Source organism: Castor canadensis, chromosome 13 (genome assembly GCF_047511655.1).
Source record: "Castor canadensis chromosome 13, mCasCan1.hap1v2, whole genome shotgun sequence".
NCBI classification, from domain to species: Eukaryota; Metazoa; Chordata; class Mammalia; order Rodentia; family Castoridae; genus Castor; species Castor canadensis.
The window spans coordinates 7,121,995-7,138,043 of record NC_133398.1 but is presented as its reverse complement, the minus strand read 5'-3'; the positions used below and the strand labels follow the sequence as shown (position 1 = coordinate 7,138,043).

The 16,049-nt window shown below is 53.5% G+C and overlaps 1 protein-coding gene across 6 annotated transcripts in view; it reads left to right on the top strand.

Moving 5' to 3' along the window:
* Ptpa (protein phosphatase 2 phosphatase activator) overlaps window positions 1-16,049 on the top strand; it is a 26,743-nt gene extending 10,694 nt beyond the window's left edge. For 2 of the 6 annotated variants that reach the window (XM_074053024.1, XM_074053025.1), the window contains exons 4-10: window positions 834-959; window positions 2,458-2,575; window positions 4,305-4,404; window positions 5,263-5,387; window positions 6,916-7,016; window positions 11,291-11,398; window positions 12,053-14,635. In XM_074053024.1, the coding sequence (XP_073909125.1) occupies window positions 834-959; window positions 2,458-2,575; window positions 4,305-4,404; window positions 5,263-5,387; window positions 6,916-7,016; window positions 11,291-11,398; window positions 12,053-12,217 (843 nt within the window). In that variant the 3' untranslated portion in view covers window positions 12,218-14,635. Of the gene's footprint in view, window positions 1-833; window positions 960-2,457; window positions 2,576-4,304; window positions 4,405-5,262; window positions 5,388-6,915; window positions 7,017-9,437; window positions 9,718-11,290; window positions 11,399-12,052; window positions 14,636-14,664 lie in introns of those variants that run through there. The other 4 variants (XM_074053023.1, XM_020174760.2, XR_002213027.2 and 1 more) reach the window with 3 other exon arrangements.

The following is a 16,049-nucleotide window of genomic DNA, read 5'->3' as shown; positions in this document are numbered from 1 at the left end:
ACCACAGTATTGTCTGTGGCGGAGAAATAATTGAATAACCCAGCAATTTAACAGGAATTACCTTAAAAAAATCACCATATATTGGTACAATCACCATATATTGGTACAATCAGACATTACTCACTTCTTAAAGGCTATGTGGCTTGTGGTTCATGAGGAAAATGAGCAGACTGCAGAGCAGCCTGGGCCCCACGATCCGTGTTTGAGTCCGTGCCTAAGTATAGCTCATCACTGAGTGCCTGGCACACTGCCTAGGAGACGTGGCCGTGCCCATGTTTGACAGGAAGATGCGGGGGCTCAGTTAGTTGCTTGCTTAAGGTCTCACAGCAGTCTGGTAGTGTTGTAGCTGAGATTTGAATCTAGGCCCATCTGCCTTCAAATCCTTACTGTGCTGAATAGAACACACATAGACAAAGCAGAGGCTGTGTTAAAACACAGATAGTGTGTGTTTTGGGGTGCAGGGTTCCTGGTCTTTTTCCTTTCCTCCTTCCATGCTTCTATATTTTTGGGTTTGGTATTGCATGTTCGGTGAAGGGCCTCAATGAAATGTCTTGGTGAAGCTCGGGGCTGGGGCTTGTGCTTGTCCAGCAGCCTCTGCTGGTGGGTGGCTGTGGAAATGGTGTTGAGCCACTCCTAGCCCTGTCATGTCGGCCTAGTGCTCTTCCCATCAGCTCTCCAGCTCCCCTGACCGTCCTTCACATGCAGGACAGTTGGGAAGAAGAGTGGCCAGCAGGTACCATGCCTGGAGGTCACCACCTAGCAGCTATCGAGACTTCTCTCTATGGCTCTGGCCACACCAGTCACTCACTTGGCCCCTCTGTATCACCTTATAGGCCATTGAGAAGCTGGTGGCTCTTCTCAACACGCTGGACAGATGGATTGATGAGACCCCTCCAGTGGACCAGCCCTCCCGTTTTGGGAACAAGGCCTATAGGACGTGGTATGCCAAACTTGACCAGGTGAGGGTGCTGCAGCACAGGCTGGGGTTGGGCTGAAGGGGAAGGCCTGTGTTGGTCAGAGCAGGCATGTCAAGCAATTAGGCATGTGAAAATAACGGAGTTTTTGAAATGACAGTTCCATTTATCCAGACTACAAATGTGTTTACCATCCGTTACAACCATCTTCTGGGAACTACTACTGTGGTTGCACAGTGCCCTGCGTGAGGATGCTTATTAAGTCATTGTTTTAGCAGCAGGTTGGAAATGTCCCAGGTACCTATGCCTGGAGGAGGTCAGTTAAATATACTGTGCCACACATACCGTGGAGTATTGTGCAGCTGAAAAAAAGAATAAGGCTCTCTAGGGAATTCAGTGGAAGGGGACTCTGTGACTCATTGTTAGGTTAAAGAAGAGCTGGTGTGCCAGGCATGGTGGTGCACACTTGTAATACCAACATTCAGGAGGCTTAGGCAGGAGGATCAAGAGTTTGAGGCCAGCCTGGGCAAATGGTGAGGCCCTGTCTTAAAGTTAAACTCCCCCCTCCCCCAAAAAAATAAAGAGAGAGAAAAGAAAAAGCTGTTTCCTGCTGAAAGCAAACAAGCAGTGAGAATGCAGGCTCTCAGGCCCTCTGCATAGACTAGCAGAGCCTGTGAACAGGGCAGGACCAGGCAGCAGCAGATGTCTGCCATCTCCAGGAGGTTCTCCTACTGCTGGTCTCCAGCTTCTTATAACTTAGAAGAGAGCTGACATGTCCCAGCTTTACATGTTTTTAACCATCCTGTCATTCATGTCCAGCTGCAGGACTGTCCAGCTCTTCAGCAGAATCGTCTTCCACATGGTGTCCCCTAGGCGCTCCTGATTTCTACGCCACATGTTGATTTTTGAACTTCATGTCAACATTGTGCCCCCACCCTCCACTCTGGGGATTGAACTCAGGGCCTCTCACTTGCTAGGCAAGCGCTCTACCACTTGGGCCAGGCCTTCAGTCCAGCGTCTGGCCTCTTGCTTGATGTCTGTGAGCGTCATCCACGCTGTGGCATGTAATGGTAGATCTTTTTCTTCGCTGGGTAGTATTTCATTGTAGGAATATACCACAGATTATTCATTCCGCTGTTGGACATTTTAGTTGTGTTCTTATGTTTTGGTTGCTATATATAATGCTGTTTGGAAATATTCTTGTGTATGTCTTTTGGCAAACTTAGGGCACAGACTCTTACTGCCCCTGGAGTGTGAAGGGAGTTGGTGACTATGGGGAATTGTCCTGACCTCACAGAATCTCTGTGGGCCTGCAGTATGTTACCAGATGCAAGAATAGGTTCCCCTCTTGCCACCACACCTGGTGCCCTGGAGGAAGAGCTAGCAGATGATAAGCCTCCCAGGGCAGTTCTTCTGTTGTGTGAGAATAAATGCTCCCTCCTGTTCTGGCCACCCACAGTGAGAATCAGCCCTGGCCAGCAGATGCCTGCCCACCCCTTGCTGCCTAATCTGCTGCTACCACTTTGTTCTCTTGTGTTATCAGGAAGCAGAGAACTTGGTGGCCACAGTGGTCCCCACCCACCTGGCAGCTGCCATCCCTGAAGTGGCTGTCTACCTGAAGGAGGCGGTGGGGAACTCCACCCGCATTGATTATGGCACAGGTACCTGCTGCTTGCGTGGTTCTGCGCTTGCTTGGCCTCACTGCTGAGTTTTCTTTTCGTGAGCTGCTTTCTTCTTGCTCAGGACTGTCTGGGGGACTCCCTGAGCAAGCATCTCCAGGGTGTGGGTGTGGGTGGCCTGGTCCTGTGGTTCTAGCTTGGTCCACCAGGGGGAGCTGGTGCCGCATGCATGGTGCCTGTGCTGAGCTGGCCCCGTACTCAAAAATTAACTTACTCATATATTAACCAGTTGCATCTTAAGGCAACTGTTAACTGAAGCTTTGAGAAGCGAAAGAGCTTCTTTGATAGCTACTGGCAGCATCATGGTCACCCTCTGCCTGATGCCCCTTGTCTCCTAGCCACATCTCTGTGCTTTTGAGCTCCTTGGATCTGACGTTTTAGTCAAGCTGCCTTGGACTTGGAGAGAGGGCTGGGCACCTTAATAAGAAGTGTTCTCTGGTCAGGGGTGGCCCCTGTTGCCTGCCCAGGAGACCCCTGTCCTGCCTGGGGAGCGTGGGCCAGAGGGAGCTAGGCCTTAGCAGGCCCTGAAGCAGGTTTCTCTGGACAGAGGCCTGAGAGTCTCATCCCTGCCCCGCTGTGGCCAGGGAACACTGTTGCCAAGTGTTCTGAGACCTCCAGGGTGGGGCTTTGACTACTACGACCAACAAGGGGCTGACTGGCAGGGCAGTAGGTGTTCACTCCAGGGTGTCCAGGAGCCTGAGTCAAGGCTGACATCCTGGCTGTCACTCGGAAACTGTGGTGGGTGAAAGGAGCTGAGTTCTTGGGTTCTACAGGTCCTGGAGGGATCTTCATTCTGCAGAAACAGCCTTTCCTTACAAATCCCCCCAACTAGGGTTTTTAGGACACAGTGAATCATGGGACTCAGTCCAAAATCCAGGCAGTAGTTTCTGTAGTGCCGACTGTTCTTATTGACATGACCAGGAAAGAAAGCAAGGTGCCTATGACCTTATAATCTGTCCGTGCATCCCCTGCTTAGAAGCCTGCCATGGCTCCCTGGTGCTCTTGGGATGAAGTCTGAGTTCTTTTCCATGGCCACTAAGGCTCATCTGACCTGTAGCCTTTCCCCTTGCTTTCTCTGCTTTAGACATACTGGCCTTCTAGGGTTCTTTAAACACATCAAGACTTTTCTTGTCTTAGGGCCTTTGCGCAAGCTGTTTCTTCTGCTTAGAATGCATTTCCTACTTCCTTCACTCCCTTTGTCTTCCAAATTCCCATTCATCTTTCAGAGATAATTGTTATTTCCTTAGGGGCAACCTTGAACCCTTATGTCAGGGTTTCCCTGTGATACACCCTGCTTATCAACCTGTTTTTCCTTTAGCTCTAGAATCATAGTAGTGACTGTTATCTCTGATAGATCATAAGCTCCACGAGGGCAGGAACTCATTTGTCACTGCTTTCCTAGTACCTAATACGGATGGTGACTGCCCACTTAGCAGGTGCTCAACAAATTGTGTTGGGATAGTTGTCAAACTCATAAAGTCAAATGTAAATGCCTTATGAACGCTGTAGGCTGGGCCTCTTAGGAGTAGTCTTACAGTCTTACAGTACTGGTAGTTTTTGAAGGGGTCTAGGTCTTTTTGGGTAGTAGGGAATGGGCCCTGTCATATCCATGTTGGCCTTCCTCCTCAGATGGGCTGGATCTTGGGAGACAGAGAACAGTCCAGTCCTCGTTCTTCATGATTGTCAGCTTGTGCTGTTTTTCCTCCCTCAGGGCACGAGGCGGCCTTTGCTGCTTTCCTCTGCTGTCTCTGCAAGATCGGGGTGCTCCGGGTGGACGACCAAGTGGCTATTGTCTTCAAGGTGTTCAATCGGTGAGGGTGAGGGGGAGGAAGGAGCGGGCACTGCAGAGAGGGACCAGGGGGCCTTGCCACAGGGAGTGGGAAGCTTTTCCTGTAGCTCATGGTTCTTGTCCGGTCCTTGTCAAGCTGTGGTTGGGCCATCCAAGACTCCATCCAGTGTGTTCACACTCAGCTGTGTGTAAAACCAAGGCAAGGTGGCATGGAATGGCCTACCTGGTGCTTACCACCTGCAGGACCCATTGAGTGCTATATCTGTAACGTGTTTATTGTTGCAACAACTCTAGGGAGTAGCAACTGTTGTCTCCCTCTTATAGAAGAAGAAACTGAGGCACAGGAAAATCTGATTTCTCCACCGAGGTCACAGAGCCTGCTGAAGCTAGGCAGTCAGGCTCTGACCTGCTGCCCTACCTCCTGCCGGGCAGCACAGGTGTGTGCAGAGCCCCTCCCCCTTGAGCTCTTACTGCACCTGTTCCCTTCTGGGCGCACTCTGCGTGCTAGGGCAGCTAGGCCCTAGAGCGGGAGAACATGGGTGCAGCTCTGCAGGTGGCACGGACTGACCGAGGTTAGAGAATTGCAGCTCTTGCCCAAGGTCTTACAAACTGTCAGGAGTTGATGGTACAGTTTCCCAGCCCATCTTCTGTGCCTTTCCCAGGCTGAGAGGTGTCACTTGAGTGTGGGAAAATAAAGCTCCAGTATTCTGAGGGTGCAGCTGCTGCCTGCCTCACTTACTTGTCACCTGCATGGGGTCCATTTGAGATGGAGCCCAGCCACTCCTAGTGCCTCTTCCTGGCCTCCTTGTGCTCCCAGCGCAGAAAGTGGAGAGTGTCCTCTTACCTCCGACCCCCTTCCCTTCTTGTCCCTCCTGTGTAGGTACCTTGAGGTTATGCGGAAACTCCAGAAAACATACAGGATGGAACCTGCCGGCAGCCAGGGAGTGTGGGGCCTGGATGATTTCCAATTTCTGCCCTTCATCTGGGGCAGTTCACAGCTGATAGGTACAAGAGCTGGGTGCCCCATCCCTCTACCCTGTCCCCACAATGGTGTGTTCTGTGCCCATCCTCCTCTTCTTTTCCGGTTCCCTTCCTCCTGCCCAGGGCACACAGTGGCAGCTTGTAAAGCAGGGCATTAGATGGACTATTGACGGAGGCTGTTTGCTGTCAACCTTCTGCCTTGAGCCAGTGTGGCCGGCTGGGGGAGGTGGCGCCCGAGTGCTGCTAAGATAATGGAAAGTGACATGGGCTGGAGCAAGGGCGTGCGCCCGGCATAACGGACTGTGTGAGACGCACCCAGCTCCTGGCAGCAGCTGCAGGGTTTTATGTTGAAAATGAGGGGCTCTTTTGATTCAGTGACCAACGTTAACCACTGTTATTATCGAGCTGTGTACAAGGGGGCCCATCAGGGAGCTGTTGCCACGTGCTGTGTGGTGGGTCTGTTTCCTGTGCACTCAGACAGATCTGCTCTGTGACACCCCCACTTTAAAACAGTTTTCCAGACATGGTCAGCAGCTCAGGATCTACCAGTGGGTTGGAGGTGGAAGCGGTGATTCTCTTCGTTTTAGAATGAGCTGCCCAAAATAGTACTCATACATGCCTGGTGGTTGAGGACTTGCTCTGTGCTAGGCACCCCCACAGACCTCAGATACCATGGGAAGGAAGGGCTTTTGAGAATTGAAGACCAGACCAGCACTTAAGTGTTCAGTGTGCTGGTTATTGTCATGTGGGCCTCAGTATCCCAGGGGTGCTGTTCTTATCCCTGCTACCCAGATGAGGAAACTGAACCTTGGAGCGCTGACATCATTCATCTTAGGTCATCAGCTAGAGAGGCAGAGCTGGAGCCTCGTGAGTTAGAGCCTGGTCTGGTCTGAGATGAGCTGTTGAACATGGACTGGGACATGCCGCTGGGTGGTTTCATTGTGTGTCATAGCGTATGCTTCCACACAGCTGCGTGGTGTGGGCCAGCCTCTCAATATGGTGTCATGATGCCATCAGAGACTGGAAGCATGAGATGGAGGAAGCTGCTTGTCAGTGCGACAAGACAGCTTTACAGTGACTTTTTTATAAACAGGAGTGTATTCTAATGATAAAAGTATAGTAAATATGTAAGTATAGTAAGTATGTCTGTTGTGTGTGCTGTGTGTAACACGTGAGTGTGTGTGTTATATTTCCTGTGACTGGTTGTGCAGTAGGCTTACTTGCACAGCATCACCACAAGGGTGAATGGTAGGTTTGGGTTATGATGTGATGAGTGCATCGCTAGGTGATAGGAACTTCTCACCTTGATTATAATCCTTTTTTACATTCTGGGGAGTGAGCCTAGGGCCTCATGTGCTAGGCAAGAGCTCTGCCACTGAGCACCCCCCCAGCCCCTTCCTACTAATCTCATGGGATCAATGTCCTATACGTGGCTGTCATTAAGCATGATGTACCGTGCAGTGAATGTCTGTACACTCAACCACAAGCTAGGGAGGGCACTCAGGTGGTGTGAGACCTGGTGCTAAACCCCAGGGCTCTTTGCTCTTCCCAGACCACCCGCACCTGGAGCCCCGACACTTTGTGGATGAGAAGGCCGTGACTGAGAACCACAAGGACTACATGTTCCTGGAGTGCATCCTATTTATCACTGAGGTGAGGGGGGAGGAGAGCCACCTGTGGGCTCATATGAGTTGGGGATAGTGGCTTTTCGGCAGGTTAGAGCAGCCAGAGGAGCTGCCCAAAGATGGCACAGTTGGCACCAGAAGTGGGTATTGAAGCCCCACCTCCCAAAGCAAAAGTCTCACTACGTCTCTCCTAAAAGGGTTAACCAGGTTCTCCTTGCCCAAATCCAGGGTCCCTCCACACCCCACGGGACTTAAGAGCTGAGAGTCACTGCAAGTCTGAAAGGGTGGTTATGCATTGTGGTGTGTGTGGGGCAGCATCTTCCAGGTGGCAAGGTCTGGGGAGCCATGTGCTTCTGGACTGACAGCGGGCTGAAAGCCGTGGAGGAGCTGGAGTGACTTTCTGGAGTAGATAGCTTTTCAGCTGAGGGGACCCATGTCTGTAAGTGCTTGAGGATGTGGGCATGAGCAAGGTGCTGGTGGTGAGAATAGCAGCCTGCACCTGGCAGAGCTCTAACTGAAGATTCCCTGTCATAGTGCAGCACTGGTTACTCGTCAAGATTGCTGGGGACTTGTTGAAATGCAGCCCTGCGCCCCATCCCAGCTTTTTGAACATGATCTTAGGGACTAGAGCTGGGAGCCTGTGTTTAAGCATACCTGTCAGATTAACTGCATAGAGAACCTGGAGACCCAAGCTCTCAGGGCCTTGCTTCCCAGAGGTGTCAGGATTTTCCCTTCTCTCTCTACCTGTCCCTGCAAACCCCCCACCCCACATTTGCAAAGGGAACCCTCGTCCTGCTTTCCGGAGATGGTTCTCATGTTCTTTCTGTTCCCTGATGTGCACGTGCATGCCTGCTGCCTGGCATACTGTGGATGCCTGCCCAGGGGCCACTGCTTCTGGCCTGTTCTGAGCCCCAAAGAGGGAGGAGCCTGGTGAGCAGTGGCTCCTGGTCAGCATTTGGCTTAGGCTTCTGCCAAACTCCAGGGGCCAGAGGGGAATGACACATTTTTTCCCTGTCAGCAAATGGCGCTGGGACTGATGGCTGGGCGGCCACTGCTTTTTAGTCTCACAGATCTGCTGCCTTCAGCAGTGTAGCAGGCCCAAGGTCGGAAGGACTCTGGGGCAGGCCTGGCTTGCTGCCTTGAATGCTGGTCACGCACTACTCCTTTTGGAGTGGAGTGTGAGGGGCTGCGGGGCCCCAGGAGACCCCAGGGTGAGACGTAGGAACAAGAATGGAGGCAGGAGTGCAGATTCTGCAGTTAGTTGCCTGGGGCCAAAAGGCTGGTTTTGCTCCCCCTAGTGGCTGGCCAACCCTTTTGCATCCTCGTCAGTAATTCTAGCCAGGGAGCAGGCCAGGCCAGTCTTCAGGGACTGTAGGAATCGATTCCATGCCTAGACTTTGTATTTGTGTTTGTTTATGCTGATACAAAACTCCAAAAGCTTTCCCAAAGTTTGAGACCCAGATCCTCTGCTAGAAGGTAGCTTATGGTAGCCACAAGGTGGTGCCAAAAACACGTTGAACTTGGAGGTTTTATAACATGTAATTAAGGGAGAGGTAGGACCTGGGGGTAAGGGGGAGGGTAGTTTTTGACTGTTCTGCACCTTCTCTACATGGCCTGGTATTCTTTTTGGCCCAAGGCATGGTGTTAGGCTGCTGCTCCAGGGGCCCCCTTTTGCCCGCATGGCCAGCCTAGCCTGGGCTGAGTGTGTACTGCTTCACCGCACACTGTTCACCAGAGCCCCTCCCACTTCAGACCAGTGGACGGTTTTGCAACCCTTGGTCAGTGAGTTAATAGCCTGATTTGTCTCACGTGGACCCTGGGGCTTAGGAACCTGGAGGCCTGCATAGAGTTCTGGTCAGGAAAGGGGCAGTGTTTCCTCTCTAGACCTGGAAATCCCTAAGGGCAACTAGGGGATTAAGCAGAGTGCCCTGGTTTTATGCCGGGACTGCTTGGTAGCCTTGGGCATTCCGGATGAGAGAGCTCTCCTTGCCCAGCTTCTGCTGTTGAGGGAAATACAGCTCTGGCTCCTTTAAGAGTCTAGGGCAGGCAGGAAAAGAATTTCAGTTTCAATCTGGCTTCTAAATTTGGAGTTTTGGGAAGGGAGGGATCAGATTTCAGCTGGAAGGGAAGGAGCTGACAGGAAGGCACTGTGCAGAGCCTCCCCACCCCCGCCCATCCCCCTCAGTTACTGACAGAGGAACCATTTACAAAAGGCCGATTCTCTGGGGAGTGGAGAGGCAGGAACGCAGCGTCTGTGAGTAATTTCCTGCTCAATATGGCTGCTCTGACTCACACGATTCCCCTGGGGTCGCTGCGGGACTGCAGCTTGCTCGCTCGTGCTCGTTCTCGCTCGTTCTCTTCTCCCTTTGTGGCTAGAATGAGCTTTTTTTTTTTTTTTTTTTGGTCGTCTTGCCCTGTATTCCTTTTTTTCTCCTTGTCTGTTTTGCAGTCTCCTTCTGAAGGACTTAGGAGGACCTGGGGGCACTGAAGGCCTGGGGCGGGGGCTCAGCCCCTGCAGAGAAGCAGCATTTCACCACTGGGGCTCTGCAGAGCACGAGCCTCCAGCTGGTTCCACAAGCAGACCGGAGAAGCCTTTTGGGGATGTGTCCAGTGCTTTTGGTGGGCCAGGCTGGTCCAGAAGGAAGAGTCTGGTGTCCGTCTGCCTGCTTTTGCCTCAGAGCCTTTGCAGAGCAGACCCTTGAGCTGCTGCTGAGGGACACTGCCAGCAGGTGCTACCTAAGTGGTTTGCTCACAGACCTGGTCCACAGCTCCCATGATCCTTGAGCCTCTCAGGACCTGCAGTGTGGGACACAGGGCTGGTGCCTGGGGAGGAATAGGGCAGAGAGACTGGGCGTAGAGTCTGAGTGGGTCCTGCAATGGGAACAGAACTCGGGGGTGAGGGACCTGTATGCTGGGCACTTCCCCCGTTCCAGGGGAAGGGAAAGCCCAGAAGCCTGGCAGGCACCAGGGTGGGCTTTGTTTAGTGCTTTGGTAGAATCCTGTTGCCCTTGTTGCTGAGGGGGCCATTGAGGTAGGCTTTCTCTGGGGACTTGGACCTAGAGAGGGAGGTGACAGAGATAACATGGCAGACTTTTTGACTTAAAACTGCAAAGTTTATTCGGAGTTGCCCTTAGTGGGGAAGTCCAAGACCTGTGGGAGTCGGAGACCAGAGCAGCCTTGGCTTGGGCAGAGGGTGGCCTCTGTGCTCCTAAGGGCCTCAATGGTCATAATGCCTCATTGTGGAGAGAGCTTTGAGCTTATCCTTTCTCCCTGGAATAGCTCCCCACCCCCAAGCCTCCAAGCACAGCTTCTTCTGGAACCTCCCACCCACTCAGGGTCCAAGTCTCTGCTTCCTTGCCAGACTCAGCCACTTTGCTTTTCAGTCTTTCTCTGTAGCTTGGAGTCAGGTGCAGAACCCTGTTCCCCAGCATAAATGCTACCTAAAAGCAGGGAGCTGTGAACTGCGTGGTTAATAAGCGTGCTGGCCTGGCGTCAGGAGAGGAATACATGCAGGCACAGCTTCCCTCTTTGCCATGGTTTCTGATGTCTGGGAGTGCTTGCTGTAGGATGTTTCTTTTCCTTCCCAGAGGGTCAGACTCTTGGGTACAATCAGGTCCTCAGTCGGGACCACAATAGACTGTCCGATGATCACCAGCAGTGCTCCTGCTGGTCTTGCTGCTGTGGTGGTTATCCCTTCCCTTCTGGCCAGGTCAGACTGGCTTCCTAAACAGACCTCCTGAACTGCTGCTAGTGTCTGTGCTGTGGTTCTGCTCCTTTTCTCCCCTCCCCCTGCCCACCAAGCAGAGGACAGCCTGATGTCCATGCCCTTCTCACAGTCCCCTTCTGCCCTTCTAACTGCCTGGCAGGTGCAGACCAAGTGCCCTGCAGGGTGGGGAAGAGGAGCCTATAGATTGGGTCCGCGTGGCTGTTGCTGTTCTCTGAATGAGAATGAGCAAGTCCTATGCTGGTGAGGTACTCTGAGCTGGTGGGAGCCACACCAGGAACCTGGGTGGAGATTTGATTTTATTGGGGCTGCTAGATTTGGTGGGCAGTAGGAATCAGGCCCCTGTTTTGGCTGTGGGAAAAGTGATTTGGGAGGGGCGGGCAAAGGAGGTTGTATTTTTCCCATGAGACTCAAAGGCCAGCAGACCTCCTGCATGTGTGTGTGTTCCCCATAGGCATACGCTCTGACTTGACTCTGGTGTGCGTGTGTGCATGTGTATATGAGAGAGAGACCATGCTGCTGCTGGCCTGGAATCCTAGTTGGCCTCTGCCTCTCCAGCTGTGGACCTTCTTTTCCAGATGAAAACCGGCCCTTTTGCAGAGCACTCCAACCAACTGTGGAATATCAGTGCTGTCCCCTCCTGGGCCAAAGTGAATCAGGGTCTCATTCGGATGTATAAGGCTGAGGTGAGTGGGGGCTCACCAGTGTGCCTGCCCCTGGTTCCACACTGTTTCTCTCTGGTTCTTAGGGGATGGCAGTCACAGGCAGCAATGGGCTGAGGCTCAGCTCTGTCCTGATTACCCCAGAGGCAGAGGCAGAGGCAGGTTCTGCTTCTGGGGAAGGAGACTTCCCCACTGTCAAATGACTCCATGCTCAGGTGGCCTGAGTGTCTCTGCTAAGATGGCAGAGGGTCTTGGGTTTGGTGTGATCCTTTAAGAGCATCATTGAAAGGGGTATCTCAGATTAGTGTGTGTGACCATAGTAGTGGCAGGTTTGGGGGAGGTGGGAACTGATACTTTTAATGATGAGGTCCTTGGGAAGGAAGCAGATGGTCTTCCCTGGTTGAAAAAGCTAGTCTGCTGCTGCCAGGGACCTTGGGTCCTGGAGCTCCCCCTGCTGGGAGGCGGCTGCCCTTCCTCAGCCTGCCTGTGGGACTCCTGCCCTCCCCATCTCCCAGCAGACCAAGGAGATGGCTTTTTCTCTTTCTGTTGCAGAAAGAGAAGGGACATCTTTCTCCTTTTTCCTTTTCCCAAACCTGGAATTGCTTGACTTTGGCCTGGCTGTGCAGTCTCCTACCTGGACCCATGAGTTCCCAAAGTGCCTTTTTTTTTTTCCTTCAGATTGGTCCTAGTGACCGAGGGCTACCCATCCTAATTCTTGGCCATCTTTCCTTCTCTTTTTGGAGGGGGTGCACAGGTGAGCTTGGCTGTATCACAAGCTTTCTGTACATATCAGCAGATGCAGGACAACAGGAAACGGGGGATGAGGGCAGCCTAATGTGGTAACACAGATGCTTTCAGTGGCCTGGCTCCCTCAGGTTGGCCCCGAAGGGGTTAACAGTACATGAACTGACTGGGCCTGGCCCTCTCTCCTTCCACCCTCCCCTCTGGATCCTCTTCCTCTGGACTTCACATCCTGTGTTTAGGCTCCAGCCCACATACCTCTCTAATCTGAGAGGCCTTTGCTGGGGCTGCCCAGGCTCCTTCCGGCTCTGCACTCTAGCTCCAACGCCCGGGGCATTGCCCTTGGTCCTGTCTTTTTCAACAACCCTGCTCTGCCTGTCCCACAGTGGGTACTGCCTAGGAAGGTGGCCACCCTGCCAGGGCTATCATGAACGGAGGAATGCATAACTCTTACCAAGACTCTAGCTGCCTTTCTTGCTTAGAATGTTAAATGCTGTCCTGTCTGCACATCTCTTGCCTTGAATGGCTCCAAACTTATCTTGACCCAGTGTCCCCTGTGGCAGGACTGGAGACCCTAACCCGCTTCCAGAGGCAGAAGAACTACAGGGTGATAGGCTGAGGGAGGAGCAAATTAGGATTCAAAATCAGTGCTGCAGCACAGCTGGGCAGGCCTTGGTGTAAAGGTGGTCAGAACACAAGGAGGATACAACTGAAAGTACCATTGACTGGAAGAGTGGAGCAGGCATCAGTGAGTAACAAAGTGTCCTTCTGAAGACAGGACACTTCAGCTTGGTGCACACAGGCAGAGGTGCTGGCCACTGTCTTGGGTGCTGTCAGGCCACACTTCTGTGTAGGATAGGATAACACTGGGACTTGCTGAACCAAGTTTAGGGACTCCAGGTCCTTGTAGTGGTCCTTTCTCACTGATGACCTATGAGCACATCTTCCTTCTCTCTGGTGCCTGAGAGTCCATGGGCTGTTGGCACACTGCCCAGAGGGCCCAGAAAAGGACTTGCTCTCTCAGTTCACAGGGAGGACCTTTGAGGCCCACCAGTCTTGAAGTCCAGATGGGGAGGGGGAGAGTAGCAGGACCAGGGCCATCAGTCAAAAGGTGGCTGCTAGAGGGGAGTAGGCCCTGAGCTGCCACAGGGCCTGACCAGGCCTGGCAATAGATGGCCTCAGGTCTTGGGACTACCTCCCTCCTCCACGATGCCTGCCCTGGCCTGGGCCTCTGAAGTGCAGAACCATCAGGGCTTGGCACATTGGGGTCTGTGTCCACTGAGGACTGCCTGCCTGGAGAGCCTCTGTTCCCCCCTGAACTGTACCCACTGCAGTCCTGGGCCTGGTGCTGGAGGGGCTGAGAGGATAGGGGCAGGTGAAGCTGTGTTCTGCCCACATAAAGGATCAGGCATTGCCCTGGGGTCTTGGCATCATCTGCCCCAGCAGTCTCTTCTAGCCCAGCCCTAGTCTGTCTTCTGGCCCTGGGGGTCCTAAAAACAGAGTAAAGACAACCTCTGTCCCTGTCTGTACTTCCTTTTTTGGGGCTTCTTATGGGAGATCTGGAGGCAGGTTTACCTTTGACCCTTTCTGAAATTCCAGGGCCCTGGGGTTGGGGGGGGCAGCTTTCCAAACTCCCACCACTTCCTGATGACATAAGCACCATGGCAGCTGCCTTGGACCTGCTGCTCCTCCCCCAGGGACCACCCCCAGCCTCCTGATCCCCACTTTCTCTGCTCAGGCCCCGGATCCTGTGGCTCTGTTCTTCCCCCAAGCTTAGTCCTTGTTCTTCCTTTTCCCCTCCTGCCCCCTTCCTCTGGCCTTGTGGGCCCTTCCCCCCCACCCACCAGGGAGGACCAGGCTAGCTTTAGTGGCTGTGGTGGACCCTGTGGTTTCTACCCACTCTCAGCAGGCAATGAGGGGCCTGGGTTGGGCTCAGGGAGTCACCATCCCCCTGTTCTGTCATTCCCCCCACCCTAGGGCTGCTGGGAATTGCCTGGGGGATGTCAGCTGGTTCCTATTGTCTCACTCTGAAGTGCCAAGAAGCCTTTTTCAGTCCAGAGTACTGAAAACCAGAAAACAGGTCCTGGCCTCTTCTCAGGCTGGCGTTCAGATGTCTCCACACCTCCAGGGCTGGGTAATCAGGAGTGTCCATTTCTTGTGGACAGCTTCCCATTCTGGGCTAGGCACTTGGCTACATTTCTTCTTAGCTTTTGCTTTGTGGGTTTAGGCTGTTCATTCACACACACACACACACATACACACACACACACACACACACACACACATACACACGAGTGACTTGTGAGTCTGTGGTACAGGAGATGACTTTGGATGGAGGCTGGTGGGGGCAGGAAAAGCAGATGTTGCTCTTCCTCAAAGGCCTGGGGGCTGCTCTCATTGGACCGTGCCTTTGGCCGTGATAGACACCCACTAGGAGTGGCTCTGGTCTGGGCTCCTGTGGTGTTTGGGTCTCCTTAGGCCTGAGAGGTCGGGCAGGTCTTGGCAGGGTACAGTGTAGCTCTTACTTCTGTTCTCTCTGTCTTTCTTAGTGCCTGGAGAAGTTTCCTGTGATCCAGCACTTCAAGTTCGGGAGCCTGCTGCCCATTCATCCTGTCAAGTCTGGTTAGGAGGTGCTGAGCCACCAGAGCCACTAGACCAGGCTCCTGTGCCCTGTGCCCTCCCCAGCCCAGTGCCCCTCCTGCCCTCCCTCTGTTCTTTCTGTTTGATGAGAGGCTGTTTACTAGGGTAGGTGATGAGCAGGGGCTGAGGGCTCAGAGCAGAAGGCCGAAGGACCAAAGTGTGGCCAGTTTCTGACCGACCCAGTGGCAGGCAGACAAGAAGAGAGGGCCTGGGACCTGGTCCTTGGGCCCCTATTCCTGTTGCTGGCCTCCCTGTACTCTCCTTTGCAGCCCTGGGTTGAGACCAGGGCTAAGGGGCACCATGCTATTTCATTGCTTTCCTTTCCTTTCCCTTCTCGTGATGCCTTGCTGTCAGTTGGAGCGTCTGTCCTCCAGGGCTGGTATCTGCTAGATGCCTCTGGTGGGGCTAGAGACCTTGGTGGAGAGGCCCTGTCTCTTCGACGGGCCTTTTGGGCCTTTTCAAGGTGGCTCCTGGGCCCAGGCAGCTGTGTCCAGAGCCTCATCCTGACTTTGATGCTCTCTGGCCCTTTGCGTTGGTAGATTTCACTTCCACCTCCCCTAACTATGAAAGTTGTCCTTTAGGTAGGTAGGCTCTGGGCTCCTGGGAGAGGCCTGTGTGGATGAGGCCTGTTTTTCCAGAACTTTGCCTGGTAGGGAGGGAGCGATAGTCTCAGGGAGGGGCCGGGGTTATGTGTTCAGTGGAGAGCCTGGGTTACTTCTGGCAGTCTTAGGCTGGCTGCTGCTGCTACCTCCTCACTGCTGTTAGCTCCACCTGAGGTTCTTGGCCTGATGCTCTACTCTCTTGGGTGGGTGAGGGTCCCTTGGGAGACCTAGAGGGCAGCAGCCTCACACTCCCTTCTCCCACCTCCCATTACAGGACAAAGTTACTGGCCCCAGGCTTATGAGCGTGGGCAGGGCTGCCAGGCAGGCCCACCAAGGGTGGGGGTGCTGACAGCAGCTCCCGTTTTCTGCCAGTCTAGGCCAGTGCCTACAGGCTTCCTGCCCTGCCTAGGCCTGCCCTTCTCCACTGCCCCTTCCTATGTCCTGGTCCACACAGCCTTTGGGGAGGGGACACTGAGGAGCACAACCTGTGGGTTGGCCTGGGACCAGCAGTGGTCCCGGCAGAGGCTAGGACAGAAGTCATCAGAATCGCAGACAGTTTCCCAGGAGAGGCCTCCCTCCCAGGGCCAGACCACCACTTTCCTGGCTCCGCCCACGCCTGCTCCTCCCCAAGGGCAGCCCCCAGCCCTGAACCTTCATTGCTGTTTGGATTAAAGCCTCTGTTTTGCACCTGT